Here is a 16,397-nt window from a genome sequence, read left to right on the forward strand (position 1 = left end):
GCCTGGGCTAGGAGGCAGGGCTTTCTCAGTGGATGGTCTCTGATCAGTCCAACAGAGCCTGGGTTTACTAAACTTTTACTCAGGGTGTCTCTATGCTGAAAAACGCTGCACCACTGTAGTGCTTCAGTGTAGATACTACCTATGCAGATGGAAGAGGTTCTCCTGTTGGTATAGGTAATCCACCTCCCCAAGAGGCAGTAGCTAGGTTGACAGAAGAATTCTTCCATCGACCTAGTGCTGTCTATGACAGGGGTTAGGACAGTATAGCTATGTCTCTCAGAGGAGTGGATTTTTCACACCCCAAGAGATGTGGCTATTCCAAAGCAAATTCTTAACATAGACCAGGCCTCAGGCTTTTTTTGGGTGGAATGTGAGTGGTTGTTTGGTGGAGAAGGTCTCCCTGTTTGGCGTTTTAAAGATTATTTATGCACTTAGGCCCCAATCCAGGAAAACACTTAAGCATGTGCATTACTTTTAGAACATGAAGAGTCCCAGAGATCAGTTTGACTACTCCTGTGTATAATTACATACGTGCCTAAGACCTTTGCTGGATAGGGGTCTTAAAGTCTAGGAAATCTTTTCTTTATTTCTCTCTACTTCCAGATTAGTTTTCCTATGTCTAAAACTTTGCTGCCTTATATTTCTTACTCAGAAATGGATCATGTGAGATCTTGGAGTACAGTGTCCTGAAGGGGCATGGAGGAGGAGTGAAGGGGGCTGGTGGAGGCATAGAGAGGAACAGGGTGAGATGGAGTGGTATTTCATTGTTAAAACTTTAAACATTAACAATTTCCAGATATAAATAATTTAGCATTTCAGGTTTGCTATGTGGATAAAAGCCTTTCTCCATCAGCATGTTCATTCCTTTCCGTTGTCTACTACCCATCATGCATCACCCTACTCAACCCTCCTATAGACTTGCTGAAAGCTGTAGGACAGGAACCCTGATTGATCAATGTCAGATCTTTCAGAACAGGGCTCCCTCCATTGACCTTATGCACCAACTCAATTTAAGTTTCTGGCAATCGTTAAAAAATGGGATTTTTAAAAAGCTGTTAAAAATATTAAGTTTGCATGTGTGTAGTAATGGAGCCTGGTTACCTTTCAAAAGAAGTTACATTTTCTTTACAGTTCTACAACTAAACATTAAAAAGTCTGAAAATAAACAGTGACATAAAAACATAACATAAGAATGGCCATACTGGGTCAGACTAAAGGTCCATCTAGCCCAGTATCCTGTTTTCCGACAGAGGCCAATGCCAGGTGCCCCAGAGGGAATTAACAGAACAGGTAATCATCAAGTGATCCATTCCCTGTCACCCATTCCCAGCTTCTGGCAAACAGAGGCTAGGGATACCATCCCTGCCCCCCCTGGCTAATAGCCATTGATGGACCTATCCTCCATTAATTTATCTAATTCTTTTTTGAACCCTGTTATAGTCTTGGCCTTCACAAGATCCCCTGGCAAGGAGTTCCACAGGTTGACTGTGCATTCTGTGAAAAAATACTTCCTTTTGTTTGTTTTAAACCTGCTGCCTATTAATTTAATTTGGTGGCCCCTAGTTCTTGTGTTATGAGAAGGAGTAAATAACACTTCCTTATTTACTTTCTCCACACCAGTCATGATTTTATAGACCTCTATCATATCCCCCCTTAGTTGTCTCTTTTCCAAGCTGAAAAGTCCCAGTCTTCTTAATCTCTCCTCATAGGGCAGACGTTCCATACTCTCCCCTTTAATCAGCGCTTCAGTCACTTGGTGGTGGTGTCTGTAGATAGAAGTGGAAGAGAGAGAGAGCATGGCAAACATCTCTCCCTTTTATCATGTCCTTTCTTCCCTCTTGGCTTTCCCCCTCCCCTCCCTTCAGAGTCAGGTGAGTATTACCTCACTGTAGTCCCAAACTGACCAAGGGAAGGGGAGAGTCCAACAGATCCTTTGTTGATGTCTAGGCCAGTGTCTTTTGTTCCTGTGAGGCTGGGCTGGGTTTGTCCCATACATGTCCTAATGAGGTGTGAACTGCCCCTCTGCTCTTGGAGAGTTTTGCCTGGGCCTCTGCTCCTGAAGAGTTTTTGCCTGGACTTGTTTTAAGCCATGAGGACACATTTTCAGACTCATAACTATATACATGAAATTACAACCTATAACATTACTATAACAACAATGCTCAGTGCATCATGAGCCTTCCGAAGACACCCGACATGACAAACATTGCATTGGATACCACACAATCGTATTATAAGGATGAACATGGGGGTGCAAGGTGTTCTCCCAAGGTACAGAGCATCACACATACCCCAATCATTTCTGTTGCCCTTTTCTGAACCTTTTCCAAGTCCAATATATCTTTTTTGAGATGGGGCAACCACATCGGCAAGCAGTATTCAAGATGTGGGCATACCATGGATTTATATATATGACAAGATATAGCTAGCTTCCCACTGCCACTCACTCCCACCCCACTTGCTTTGCAGCACCCAACCAACCTTAATTTTGCCTGATGAAATCTGCAAAGATCAAAATACTAAATTACTAGATGACTATAAAATTTCAATTCCTATTCAAGGGATCCATTTCCAATGTACCCTTAATCCTCTTTAGGAAAGGAATCTAGGGTCAAATCAGTTCAAACTCTAAATGAAGCCAGTGGGAGTTGTATTGCTGAATTCAGTAGAAATTCAGCCTGATGGAAAATGGAAAATAAGCGGGTGATGAAGGTTCCATCTGTTCAGGTATCTAGCATACCAAACACAGTTAACCAGTTTGCCATCCAAGAATTCACTACTCCAACTCAAGGGGGGAAGTGGTGGCTTCATTTATTTTCATTTTTCATTGTTTTTCCATTCTAAAGTACAACACCTTGGACTGCACAGGGAATTTTAAAAAACAGCACTATTACTGACAACCAGTAGCTCTCTCATTCTCAGCTGCTGGCTACCAGCTGCTTCTCTAGTTTGGTTTCCATGAAAAATGAAAGTCAAACAGATAAAAATGCAGTGAGGGGAAATGTTTAAATACAACTGCAAGTGCCAGTTTCAAGAACCAGTTACAGGAGATCAGGCTATTCAAGCCTGTAATAGTATAAATGTGAAGAGAATAGTTCCAATTTTTAAATGATTGGCCTCAGCATCCATTCTTACAGTAGGGCACCTGAGGGGAGGAAAACAGCATGAGGATTTCCCCAAATCATTCCAAGAGGAGGTAGGGGTGAATGAACAGCACTTCCACACTTATAACACTATAAAAAGAAAAGGAGTACTTGCGGCACCTTAGAGACTAACCAATTTATTTGAGCATAAGCTTTCGTGAGCTACAGCTCACTTCATCGGATGCATACTGTGGAAAGTATAGAAGATCTTATTATACACACAAAGCATGAAAAAATACCTCCCCCCACCCCACTCTCCTGCTGGTAATAGCTTATCTAAAGTGACCACTCTCCTTACAATGTGTATGATAATCAAGGTGGGCCATTTCCAGCACAAATCCAGGGTTTAACAAGAACGTCTGGGGGGGGGGAGGGGGAGGTGTAGGAAAAAGCTATGGGAAATAAGTTACCTTGCATAATGACTTTGCCACTCCCAGTCTCTATTCAAGCCTAAGTTAATTGTATCCAATTTGCAAATGAATTCCAATTCAACAGTTTCTCGTTGGAGTCTGGATTTGAAGTTTTTTTGTTGTAATATTGCAACTTTCATGTCTGTAATCGCGTGACCAGAGAGATAGAAGTGTTCTCTGACTGGTTTATGAATGTTATAATTCTTGACATCTGATTTGTGTCCATTTATTCTTTTACGTAGAGACTGTCCAGTTTGACCAATGTACATGGCAGAGGGGCATTGCTGGCACATGATGGCATATATCACATTGGTGGATGTGCAGGTGAACAAGCCTCTGATAGTGTGGCTGATGTTATTAGGCCCTGTGATGGTGTCCCCTGAATAGATATGTGGGCACAGTTGGCAACGGGCTTTGTTGCAAGGATAGGTTCCTGGGTTAGTGGTTCTGTTGTGTGGTATGTGGTTGCTGCTGAGTATTTGCTTCAGGTTGGGGGGCTGTCTGTAGGCAAGGACTGGCCTGTCTCCCAAGATTTGTGAGAGTGTTGGGTCATCCTTCAGGATAGGTTGTATATCCTTAATAATGCGTGGGAGGGGTTTTAGTTGGGGGCTGAAGGTGACGGCTAGTGGCGTTCTGTTATTTTCTTTGTTAGGCCTGTCCTGTAGTAGGTGACTTCTGGGAACTCTTCTGGTTCTATCAATCTGTTTCTTCACTTCCGCAGGTGGGTATTGTAGTTGTAAGAATGCTTGATAGAGCTCTTGTAGGTGTTTCCCACCATCAACCTCAGCCTGGTCCAGTCCACACAAGAGATCCACTTCCTGGACACTAGAGTGCTAATAAACGATGGTCACATAAACACCACCCTATACCGGAAACCTACTGACCGCTACTCCTACCTACATGCCTCCAGCTTTCACCCTGACCACACCACACGATCCATCGTCTACAGCCAAGCTCTGCGATACAACCGCATTTGCTCCAACCCCTCAGACAGAGACAAACACCTACAAGAGCTCTATCAAGCATTCTTACAACTACAATACCCACCTGTGGAAGTGAAGAAACAGATTGATAGAGCCAGAAGAGTTCCCAGAAGTCACCTACTACAGGACAGGCCTAACAAAGAAAATAACAGAACGCCACTAGCCGTCACCTTCAGCCCCCAACTAAAACCCCTCCAACGCATTATTAAGGATCTACAACCTATCCTGAAGGATGACCCAACACTCTCACAAATCTTGGGAGACAGGCCAGTCCTTGCCTACAGACAGCCCCCCAACCTGAAGCAAATACTCAGCAGCAATCACATACCACACAACAGAACCACTAACCCAGGAACCTATCCTTGCAACAAAGCCCGTTGCCAACTGTGCCCACATATCTATTCAGGGGACACCATCACAGGGCCTAATAACATCAGCCACACTATCAGGGGCTTGTTCACCTGCACATCCACCAATGTGATATATGCCATCATGTGCCGGCAATGCCCCTCTGCCACGTACATTGGCCGAACTGGACAGTCTCTACGTAAAAGAATAAATGGACACAAATCAGACGTCAAGAATTATAACATTCATAAACCAGTCGGAGAACACTTCAATCTCTCTGGTCACGCGATTACAGACATGAAAGTTGCAATATTACAACAAAAAAACTTCAAATCCAGACTCCAGCGAGAGACTGCTGAATTGGAATTCATTTGCAAATTGGATACAATTAACTTAGGCTTGAATAGAGACTGGGAGTGGCTAAGTCATTATGCAAGATAACCTATTTCCCATAGTTTCCCCACCCCCACCCCCACCCCCGTTCTTGTTAAACCCTGGATTTGTGCTGGAAATGGCCCACCTTGATTATCATACACATTGTAAGGAGAGTGGTCACTTTAGATAAGCTATTACCAGCAGGAGAGTGGGGTGGGGGGAGGTATTTTTTCATGCTTTGTGTCTATAAAAAGATCTTCTATACTTTCCACAGTATGCATCTGATGAAGTGAGCTGTAGCTCACGAAAGCATATGCTCAAATAAATTGGTTAGTCTCTAAGGTGCCGCAAGTACTCCTTTTCTTTTTGCGAATACAGACTAACACGGCTGTTACTCTGAAACCTATAACACTATGGATCTTGAAGAATCTGCAGAAGGCAAGAGCTATCCACATACAGGCTGGCTACCTCCACAATGGCTCAGGCCTGCCCCTCCTCTGATTCGCAGCTGTACCATCAGCCCCTTCTCTGGCCCCAGCTATCTGAAGACCCCCTTAAAGGAAGATTCCGCTGTGTCAAGAGGTTCAACAGAAGAGGTAACAGAGCTTAGCAGAAGAGCCTGGAGCTGTTTTACCTCTCCCTAGTAAATGATGATGAACTGGTAAGGAGATAATGAGGACCCTCCCAATGTCTAGCCTAAACCTGTCCACTTCCCATTTCTCCTCTATGCAAATCTTAACTCATGGAGAGCCTTTTGCAGAGTCCCAGAAAAAGGGTGGTGGTGCTGCGGAGGCAGCAGGGGAGAACCACACATAGAAGTATATTTACAAGTATATTTTGGAGGCAGAATGTGGCCCATCATATCCTTTGAAAGGATCTGTTTTTAAAGGGACCAAGTGTCTTTACATATAATAATCCCTTTAAAAATTAATTTTATATATGTAACATTTTCAGTAATACACATTGTTTATTCTGTGATCATGAAGGGCCAATACAGGATAATAATCACACAGATTTTTAGTAGTAGTAGTAAACATTTCTATTATAAGAGTGCCCAAAGTCTTAGGACCCCATTGTGCTAGGTGCTGTACAAACACTGGGGAAAAAAAGAGATTCATATATAAATATAGCAACACACAGCAGGAAAAAATCCTCCCCCCATTTCCTCAGAAAAAATAACTTCACAAATATTTATCATATTTATTTAACACTCGTTAAAACTCTATTTTAATTAAAGCAATAAAAAAACCTTTTGAGATATGCATTTATAACAGGACTTCCCCTGTCTTTAGCCTTTAACCTTGTGTTTCAGTACATATGTAAGGTATACAGCTAGCCAGTGTAACCGCAAACCTTGTCATCCTTGATACTTACTTGGATACCAGTCCTGTGCTACTGAGATCAGTATGAATTTCCAATGGGGTGCTTAAGTACTGGAATGCACAGAAATGGAATGATCGGTTAAAATGTGCCTGAGTGGGTTTTTTTAATTTAATATATTAAAACTTAATTTATTAAATTTAAGACAACTTAAAACAATTCTCCATCCGGTAGCCACATACACGTTAATACCACCTTCTAATATGGCAAGTGGAATCCTAATTTTTTAAACTTATCTTTACAAACGGAGATCTACAAGACATATGTAACTTAGGCACAAACTCGGCAAAGAAGCTTCAGCACTAATGACAGCCCCTGGACATGATTATTATTAATAATGATGGATTATTAAGCTGCTGGGAGAAGGGGTGCTAGCAATGCCAGAGGCAGACACAAAATAAGAAGAGACCATCCTTCAGCTCACCCCAGTACCTCACAGAAACCAGTTGAATGTTATGGGCTACACCTTCATCGTTTACACACACCAGTTGCTTGCAGGAGAGCAGGATTTGGGCCCGGAGTATTTAACATGGCTCTTCCGGTCTCATTAATCACTAGATGGTAGAAAGCGTGAGGTCGAAAGCCGTGACAATGTGCTCCCATGGGGCGATGCCGCTCCCTCGGGGGATCCAGGGCTGATGCGGCTAGGATTTTAGCAGTGCACTGATTATATACCCGCGCTGCCTATTTAACCAAACAGCACCCGAGGGCTAAATTAACCGACATAAATAATTCAGATATCCCCCACAGAATGAAAGGCTAGAGCCCCTGCATTGTTCTGGAAATGTGCAACTGAATGCAGATAGTCACAGAACACCTTAGTCAATTTCAAATCCCGCCTCCCTGCTTTTACTTGTTCTGCTTGAAAGCCAGCCTGTGGGAAAAGCCAGCCTTGCAGTCTGTGTGACATTGTTGCTTGCATGGTAAGGACCCCTCTGACACGTCAACGAAGGTGCTGCTGTGCCTCCAGGTGCCATGTCCCAGAACCTTATGTTTCAGGAGGGAAGGTAGCCTGCAGGCTCCGGTAATCCAAGAGAGAAATCGCTGGGCAGCCGCTCTTGCGGCTGCTGCAGCATCTGGATGGGAGTGCAGCAAAGATTTGCTGATGCCTCTCACGTAGTATTTTGCAGGAAGTTTCCATACTTCTTCAGGTGAATCGGTAGAAGGGGGGCGGGGGTTGGAGGGAAGCGGGGCTGAATCATCCTAAAGGGTCTTTCTTACTTTCTTTCTTTAATCCAGTTCGAGAATTTCCAACCGCATCTTGACCCAAGTGTTTGGAGAGGAGTCCCCAAGCGATGCGTCCATCTGTCTGAAGAAACGGCCACGGATGACCCCTGGAGCCTCTGGTGGGGGTTGTAGGGATGTGTCGCGTGGGGAGCCTCACTGGGTTTGTGGCCACAAGGGAGGATCCCAGCAGACATAGGCTGAATCCTGAGCTTTCAACAGCTTGAGAACCTACTGCAACTTCTGCAGTTCATCAGCATGGGGAGAGGGGACAAGGAAGAATGGGGTTTGTATTGCTAGGTTTTCATTCGATAAGGATGCTTCTCTATCTAGTTACAAAACAAGAAGGGCGGGGTGGGGGGGCTGTGCACATCTTGGCTGGAGAATTGCCCTGGTTTTGTCTGTTTAAATTTTGCAGGATATCTTGAGCTTGCTATGCTCTTTTGTTATGATTTCCTAGCTTTGCTGTAGATCTGCTTTTAATAATGCATTTAATGACTGTATTATGGCCAGGTAAGGGATATTCTCAGAGAAAGCTTCTCTTAGGGTAAGACAAAATAGGCAGTTTGTAGCAGAAATTAAATGTTTTTTTCAATACTGCTTCTTGAAATTGGCTGTAAATGATTATAGACTGAATTCTATGTTTTTGTAAATACAGAAGTGTCCTGGTGCAAAAGGATGCCAAAGAGAAGTGAAAGCTATAGATATAACTGTATATCAACAGTTGCCTTGCAGATACTTCATATCTTATGGTACAAATATAGTACATGCTCATGGCCAGTGTATTGCATTATTTTATGTTCACAAGTCGAAGAAGGATGATGACACTGAATCTTTTGTTTTTCTATTCTGTGTCTCACTTATCCAGACATCCCTAGCTCATAAGAATAAAAAGTGCATTACGGAGCACAGGATCTACCACCAAATGGATACTCTAGGTATTGTGCATTTACTAGGAGTAAAATCCTGTCTTTTTATATTGTATATAAAGGGGGTGGCAATCCCTTGCTGGCTCAGATTTGCAGGGGAATGCACAGTGGAATGGAATTTACTGCTGCTCCAAAAAGATGCAGTATGTCCTGTGATTACATACTGTAGGCCACACCTGGCCCTACTACACTCTCAGAATGGCTAATTACACCCTTCTGATACAAAACAGTGCTGGGCAGCATGGCACTGGGCTCCCTGCATAACATTCTCTTGAATGCCAGGTTTGGGATCATGACCTGCTGGATGTATAGGGTGGGAAGAAGAGGCTGACTTTCCTGCAATGATTTAGGGATGCAGTATGTGTATTAACTGAAGTGAGGCTGGCTCTGCAGTCACAGAGATGTTCTCGTGACATTTCCAGACCAGTGTTGTCATCTCAGATGGTCCAGATGGTTTGGATAAACTTCCAAATTCATGGAAACTGGAGAGAACTTTTTGAGGTGTACCCATCACTAATCCTCTCCCTTCATTACCTCCTTCAAATTCCTGCTACAGCAGTTGTACCACCCTGAAGGGCCACTCCTCCAGAGACAGCTTTTTAAAGATATTTAGATATATAAAGATGCATACAGGCACCTAAGTGCTTTTGAAAATCCCAGTATGTGCCTGTCAGCATCTTTAGGCACCTAAATACCTTTTAAAATTCTTAGAAGCATTAATCTGGAATCCAGGCCATTTGAAGCATCATCAGAATGACGGGGTCACTGCAACACTGCTTCAGCCATGCAACCTCCAGTACTTCCTGAATGATAACTATCTGCGTACCATGGAATGACTTTTTATTACTATTATGTGATTACAGGAGCCACCTGAAACTCATTAAGCACAATTAGTTTTTTTAACCTGGCTTTTAATATGTAATGTGAATTCTCAGTCAACCCAGGCTTGATCATGCAAGGATCTGAGTCCTCTCAACTCCTGGTGACTTCAGTGGGACTTAAGTGTACCCAGCACCTCACAAGATTGGGCCCTTACACAATGATCTTTACAACAAAACCTGTTTGTTTTTGAGGGTAAGGCTAATATCCAACATGTGAGGAAGACTCTTAAGGAAGTCTTATAATCAGCAACCTTTGGAGGCTGTGGTCAGACTTCTCAGACCCTTTCCCAAGAACATGTGGAATTACTGTTGACACTTTCTTTTTCCAAAGTTTGGAAATGTGAGGGTGGGTAACTAGGGTTGCACAAAAAGTTCATATCAAAACCCTCAAACCACCCATAATCAGGGTTGGATTCTAACGGAACTTTAAACATCAGCCCAGGTCCACAAACATTTGGTGGATATGGGTTGATGCTGTTACAATAATCTTAGGCACTCCAACTTATCTACCTATTTATCTAGGCTTCTATACTGTGCTCACTACCATCTTTTGACCTCCTTAGCACCATTCATCCAGCAATGTCCAGTTGCTCCCGACCCTCTGCTTACCATTGTCATCCATGGGGGTGAAGCATTTGTTCCACTCTTGCTTCCTGGTGGCCCCCTTTCTGGTCTTGCAGGGGCATCAGATGGCCTTTTCCACAACAACAGGCTATTCAGGGATCCTTGCTTCTCCCAATCCAGAGGGATTTTGAAGCGCAGTTGAGTGAAACTACATGGAAGCAAACTGTAGAACCTGGACCAATAGGGATTGGTTTGGTGAAAACTCCTGACAAATGAACCCTACAAGTTCTAGTTCCTATAATGCATGCCTCTGCTCTCTGACCTAGTGGTTACCTACATACTTTGTTGGATTAGGACCCTCTAACATTCATGGTCTTTTTTCCTCATGATTTTACTCTAGCGCAGATGACATTAAGTATGCATAACTGCTGGCTGCGGCCTTCAGTCACCAATCTGTAAACAGATTTATAATGTAAACATATCCCATTCCCCCAAACAAGTAAAATCTTACTTTTATATGGTACACATGTAGTACCAAATTCTCCACTCCAATCTGTGAGCATGCAAGGCCTGAAATGCAGTGGAAATACTACATCTCTGCTGCTCAGGATGGGGAGAAGGAGAGCTCAGGACTCAACAGACACACACAATATGGATTGACAGGAAATATACACTATTACTCCATATAGCCAATGGCACCCACAGAGTTGTTCCACCCCACTACTGCAGGTTGGGGCCAAGAATTCTGTTCCTCAGCCCTGTATGCATTTCCTTGTACTCCCTGTCAATTTACTCAGGCTTTGCATGCTGAAGATTTGACCCATAATTGCCAGTATGATGAACTGAATAATAAATAAATAAAATAATATCAGTGTGGGCTAATAGCAAATGTTTAGTAGAGCAAGCATGCAAGGACCAATAGCAATGCTTGTTTCCTAGTCTGTGTGAGAAATCAGCCCAAATATTGGTCTAATCCTATTAATTAAGCCATAGGGTCCAGTGCATAATACTCCTGTTGGTGATTTAATACAGGGTTTTATGTGTCTCTTCTTCATTCCTGAATTATGTGATCATCCTAGCTCATTAAAATAAATGGTGTTACTTGCAGGTTTGGTTTGGCTTGTAAACTGTATCTTATCTTGGAACCTGCTTCTGCACTCGTTTCTCAGGCAAAACTCCCATGGACTCCAATGGGAGAGGATTTTTGCCAAAGTAAGACTGCAAGATTGGGAGTTTATGTTCCTCTGGGAGTTGGGGGCAGAGCCCCTCTGATTTCTGTGGACTTCACATGGACTTCACATGTGTCCCCCTCCTGCAGAACCAATTGCAGAGCCAGGGCTATAGTTTGTCTCAGAGACTTCTGTATCTTTTATGGGTGTACTTTTTTTTCTGGCACTGTGTCTTCTTGCTTTAGTGTACAAATCATTTCCCAGTATAAGCCTTTCATTTTTTTAATTTCTCAGAGTCCTTGGACTCCTGCAAGGAGAACTTTATTCTTGGCTGGATCCTGTTACATATAATGGATTTGGGCAACAATCTGAGAATTCTGTGATTTTACTCTCCAATCTCTGCAGCTGTTAAACTTTCTGGAAAAACTGGAAACGTGCCTTACATGAAAACGTGTGAATCAGGTGGTTTCATCTATTACATTTGTTTTCTTCATATAGATATCAATTATTGTTATTCAATTGCTGTTGACGTTAATTTTGGTTACTACGGGTCATATAGTGGCACCTGGTCTCTCACCGAGTAGCACCATACGCCGTAAATTGTACCATTTGGTTCAATGGCACAACTCACAGAACAAGACATTACTCAACAGGAGTAAAGATCTCATGGCTCTGATGGACAAGCCTCTAAGTATGAGGAATTAATTTTGCTAATGAACAATGCAGAGGTTTGGACTGGGAGTCAGGGAGAGGAAAGAGATGGTGGTGGTGAGGTGCTTAAACCAACATTTTCCAAACCTTAAAACAGGTGCAGGTTGTAGGGCCAAATCCAATGGGTATAAATCAATGTAGCTCTAGTGAAGTCAATAGCTCTACACTGACTCACATCAGCTAAACATCTGGCCCCCAGTTTTTAACCGTATCCTTCCTTCTATTTTATCCTTACTCCTTATTATGGACTAAATTAAACGGAAGCTGCAAAAGAAAAAAATAGGTTTGCTTTCTGTCCTTTTCTTTTCTCCTTCCCTGTTTTTTAATTTTGGTTCTTTATGATCTATATAAAGAAATATGGAGGTTATCAGGAGGGAAAGAGAAGATCCAAACAAGGATCTTTTACTGGTTACCTTTTGTTTTTTCTGGGATGACTTGGAAATTTATAATGCTTCCTTGGAGAAAGGGTGTTGAACAAAAGGAATGTTTTCCCCAAGTGTTTTAGTTAAATAGGTGTTAACAGCCAACAAAAACAAACAAACGATCAGCCTAAAAATTATTTGTCCCCCCCCCACCCCCCCGGTGGTACTCGCTATGTTATAATCCTACCAGTTCTCTAGTTGTCCATAGAGTCATCAGGGAAGGCAGGATATCAGTTTCTAACAGGAAACCAAGCAGACAAAAATTATGAAGAGAAGAAAAACCTCTTTTGCCTTCTTTATCATTATAAAGAAGCTAATAAAAAGGGGTGGGGGAGTCCAATTTCTTTCCCCTTTGCAGATCACCTATAATGCTATGACACCTTGAGGTCTGCTGAGTTGTGGCAGTGGTGATGAGGCAGGTGTGACACCTGAGTGGAAGTGGCTGGAACATAATGCCCATGTAAGGCTAAGGCAGGTGTATTGCTCCCAAGAGCACGGGAGAAAGCATGTTCAGAAATGTTACTTGTACACTTCTAAATATGGTGGAATGTGTGCTCAGTCAGCACCAGTCTCAAGGCATTAGCTGGTGTGTATGGGTGGGGCCCTGGCCATGTTCCCTAGCCCACCTGGCCACACCATCTTTGCAGCTTTTACTGCCACTACATGGGCTAGCGAGCCCTGCCTCACTCCCCCCCACCAACACTAAGGGAGCACAAATCCCAGCATGGGCTACCTCCAGCGTGAGTGCACTAGAAAGGAGGAAGGGTTCCCTGCACGCCCTTCCCAGGCTAGTGCACTCATGCAAGGGCAAACCATAATTTGGCTCTGTGTATTTTGGGCCCTTCTACATTTCTTGCACTCTCCCGCCCAAACTTCCAGTGAAGTTAGTGGATGTTTTTAAAGTGCCACGAATGCGGGATTGCACCCTTTGTGTACTGGTTATTAATGATGCTTTGAATGAGGAAGCTGTTTTAAGGCTCCTAAATCAGTGTCTTGGGGAACAGCAACATTTTAAAAGGGAAAATAATGGTGATGAGAACAGCATAATGAGGGAAAGAAAAAGATTCTCGCTTCTCCCATTAACCTTTCCGCATACACTAATGGGTGTAAGGATTTCTAATTTCAGTTTGGTGGGGACATATACACTGTGCACCCTTGGGAGCTGGCACATGGCTCAGCCTGCCAATCTGAATGTAGCTTTCGACAGTCTGTGGCCCCAGCCAGACTCTAATCATGTTTATGCTCTACTGAGTAACAATCACATAGGACAGGAATTCAGAAAAGCAAGTACGCAACTGCACAAGCACATTATCTTTCATTTAACACTACTTACACATACACATGATTAGTGAGAAGTTAAACATTCAGCTGGTCATTTTTACAAGCATTTTTAGGCACGCATTTGTCTGAAAATGGAGCCCAAACAATATTATATAAAAATGACATTTTCATTCTGTACGTTTGGTTTATTGCCATTAGAGTTCTAGGCTAAAATACATGGGCCCAATCCATTAGTCTGACTCAGGTAAAATGCCCATTGAAGACAATGGGTGTTTCACCAGATTAAGGACTCAGATACAGATAGTGCAAGCACTCCAGCATAAATTTCCCATTTAGCTCTGCACATGGAGGCCTTGCAAGCTCTGACCAGGATTTTGCCCAGTCTGATAAAATGCCATCTAGCGCTGCCTTGCAAAATTTCACATGCCCCTGGCCAGTAGTTTTCTATTTTGGGTGGGAGGGACAAGCAAGTAAATTATCAGTTTGTCATTGTCATTGTCAGGATTAGCAACTCCAACTAGCTTTCGTTCAGGGACTACCAATTTCTAATGACAGTGTTGCCAGGCTGATTTGGGGGTACAAAAATGTACTTTCACTATTAATGCCCATGGAGTTTTTGTTTTCAAAATTTTTTTATGCTCTAAGGACTATGTTACATTTGTCCATAACCAAACTGACTCCACTTTTGTGTACAGGCAAAGAAGGAATACGAGTGAAAATTCTGAAGACTCACCAGTATGTGACACCCAATGATGAGCAGTAGCTACTGCAGCAACGCTTCAGCCAGCATGAGTGTCAACGAAGTATCCACCTTCTCACTGACTTTAGAGCAAAAAACTGGCTTTGCCTTCGTAGGGATTCTGTGTGTTTTCTTGGGACTACTTATTATTAGATGCTTCAAAATCTTACTGGATCCCAATAGTAGCATGCCTTCTTCCACTTGGGAAGATGAAGTCGAGGGTCTTGATAAAGGAACGTTTGAATATGCTCTTGCATGAAAACTCAAGAGTATCCTGCCTTACTTTTGATGTTGATTTCATTTTGATGTTGATTTCATTTTGAAAACCTAGTACTGATACATTTGTACTATATACCTATGTTTTGAAGATATGATGGTGGCATCCATTTTGTTAAATAAATATTTGTTGTAGACTTATAAAAGCATCTCATGCTGCTTTTATTTTGGGAATTTGCCTTTTGTGAAGCTGGGGTAAGAAACAGCTAATAGCAAAGAAAGACTTTAGGGAGACGATTCACTAAACATTCAGTGAGGAGAAGTGGCAGAGAAATCTCTTGAGAATCAGACCCGTCACCTGTCTCTTCATAGGCAGAATTCATGCCACAACATCACATCAGTGACAAAGAGGGATGGGTGGGAAATATTTTTGGAGGGTAAACATAATAGTAACTCCCAATTCATCCAAACATGATTTCTTTAAGTCCAGAAACTGACCTTGGAGACCTCATATGCAAAAATTGAATCAGCCCAATGTACTGGACGAGTTTAGCTTGCAAGACTAAACAGCACAACAGGATCACAGCACAAGGGGAGATGCCTGCAGGTACTCATGTGTCTGCATGTGGAAACTCTTGTTTTCAGTTACTAAGAGAACAGAAAAACCACCGTAGGAGCTAATGGTTACTGCAGTCACTAATGAAAGTCCCACCCTCAAACACCTGGAGGTGCTGTCACATTGGCTAAATCCATGTGAGAGGAGCATGCTGCTGCTGCTGCTACTATATCCGGTGTTTCCACAGTCTTTTCAGAACAATGTATAGGGCTCTTTCTTGCTCCCAGTCTGAGAAAACTGTTTACACTTGCCGAAACAAAACTTCCTGTCTCCTGCTCTAATCAAATTCTTAGATGACCAAGCAAGAGTTATTAGGGTGGGAGTGGGGGGTAAATGTCATTAAAGATGGTTTGGTTGCTATACATACGATATATGGTACACTCAGCATTGCAAGACACGTGCCCATCTCAAAAATCCAACCAGAGCCTCTAATTCCATCCCCACATCCTCATACAGCTGAACATTGGTTAGTGGCTTTGCAGAAAGCAAAGTCATTCTGAGAGATTCACAGAGATGAGGGGAGGGGAAGAGAAAAAAGCAAGGACCCAGTCCTCCAGTCTAATTGAGCTGTGCTTAGAGCAGGACCTAACGGGGTGTATAGCTATTTTCGCAGCACCTTTGTGCTTCTCTGGGGACTGATTCAGAAGTTAGAACAGCCTTTGCTGCTCTAACTTGTGTTGGATGGTAATAGCCCCCAGTAGCCATAATACCAGCTGGGGATTGCCAGAGTACAGAGGCAATCTGCAAGCCCCTCTATGCCAGTGGATCAAAAGAGGATAGAACCTAGACCTGGTTATGCCAGTTGTGCATCATCCAGTGATTCCCCCCATGCTAGAAAAGCCTCGACAGGCAGGGCAGGACAGCTTTTCAGTCTCTTTGCACTACCAGAGTGGTGCAACGGGGCAAATCAGGGGCCAGGATCTGGCCCTACCATTGGATTTTATTTGGATTGTCACTCTGAGGAATTTTGTGGCAGAGGGTTCTAGTAAGACAGAAGAAAGAGAGA

At 43.0% G+C, this 16,397-nt stretch overlaps 1 protein-coding gene across 3 annotated transcripts; it reads left to right on the forward strand.

The window, feature by feature from the left end:
- Positions 1–7,482: 7,482 nt before the first annotated feature.
- CTXN2 (cortexin 2) lies at positions 7,483–14,981 on the forward strand. 3 transcript variants are annotated; one of them, XM_048866037.2, is made up of 5 exons: positions 7,483–7,562; positions 7,879–8,149; positions 8,732–8,801; positions 11,701–11,868; positions 14,516–14,981. In XM_048866037.2, exon 5 carries the CDS (start codon positions 14,570–14,572, stop codon positions 14,816–14,818), a length of 249 nt encoding a protein of 82 aa, XP_048721994.2. In that variant the 5' UTR covers positions 7,483–7,562; positions 7,879–8,149; positions 8,732–8,801; positions 11,701–11,868; positions 14,516–14,569; the 3' UTR covers positions 14,819–14,981. The 3 variants fall into 3 exon arrangements, with proteins under 3 accessions (XP_048721994.2, XP_074989209.1, XP_048721995.2); XM_075133108.1 differs by lacking the exon at positions 7,483–7,562 and having other exon boundaries at positions 7,811–8,149; XM_048866038.2 differs by lacking the exon at positions 7,483–7,562 and having other exon boundaries at positions 7,811–7,985.
- Positions 14,982–16,397: the final 1,416 nt, after the last annotated feature.

This window comes from Caretta caretta, chromosome 10 (assembly GCF_965140235.1).
Source record: "Caretta caretta isolate rCarCar2 chromosome 10, rCarCar1.hap1, whole genome shotgun sequence".
In the NCBI taxonomy this organism is placed as follows: domain Eukaryota; kingdom Metazoa; phylum Chordata; order Testudines; family Cheloniidae; genus Caretta; species Caretta caretta.

Coding starts and splice junctions, on each gene's coding strand:
- CTXN2 (XM_048866037.2), top strand. CDS start 14,570: ATGATGAGCAGTAGCTACTGCAGCAACGCTTCAGCCAGCATGAGTGTC.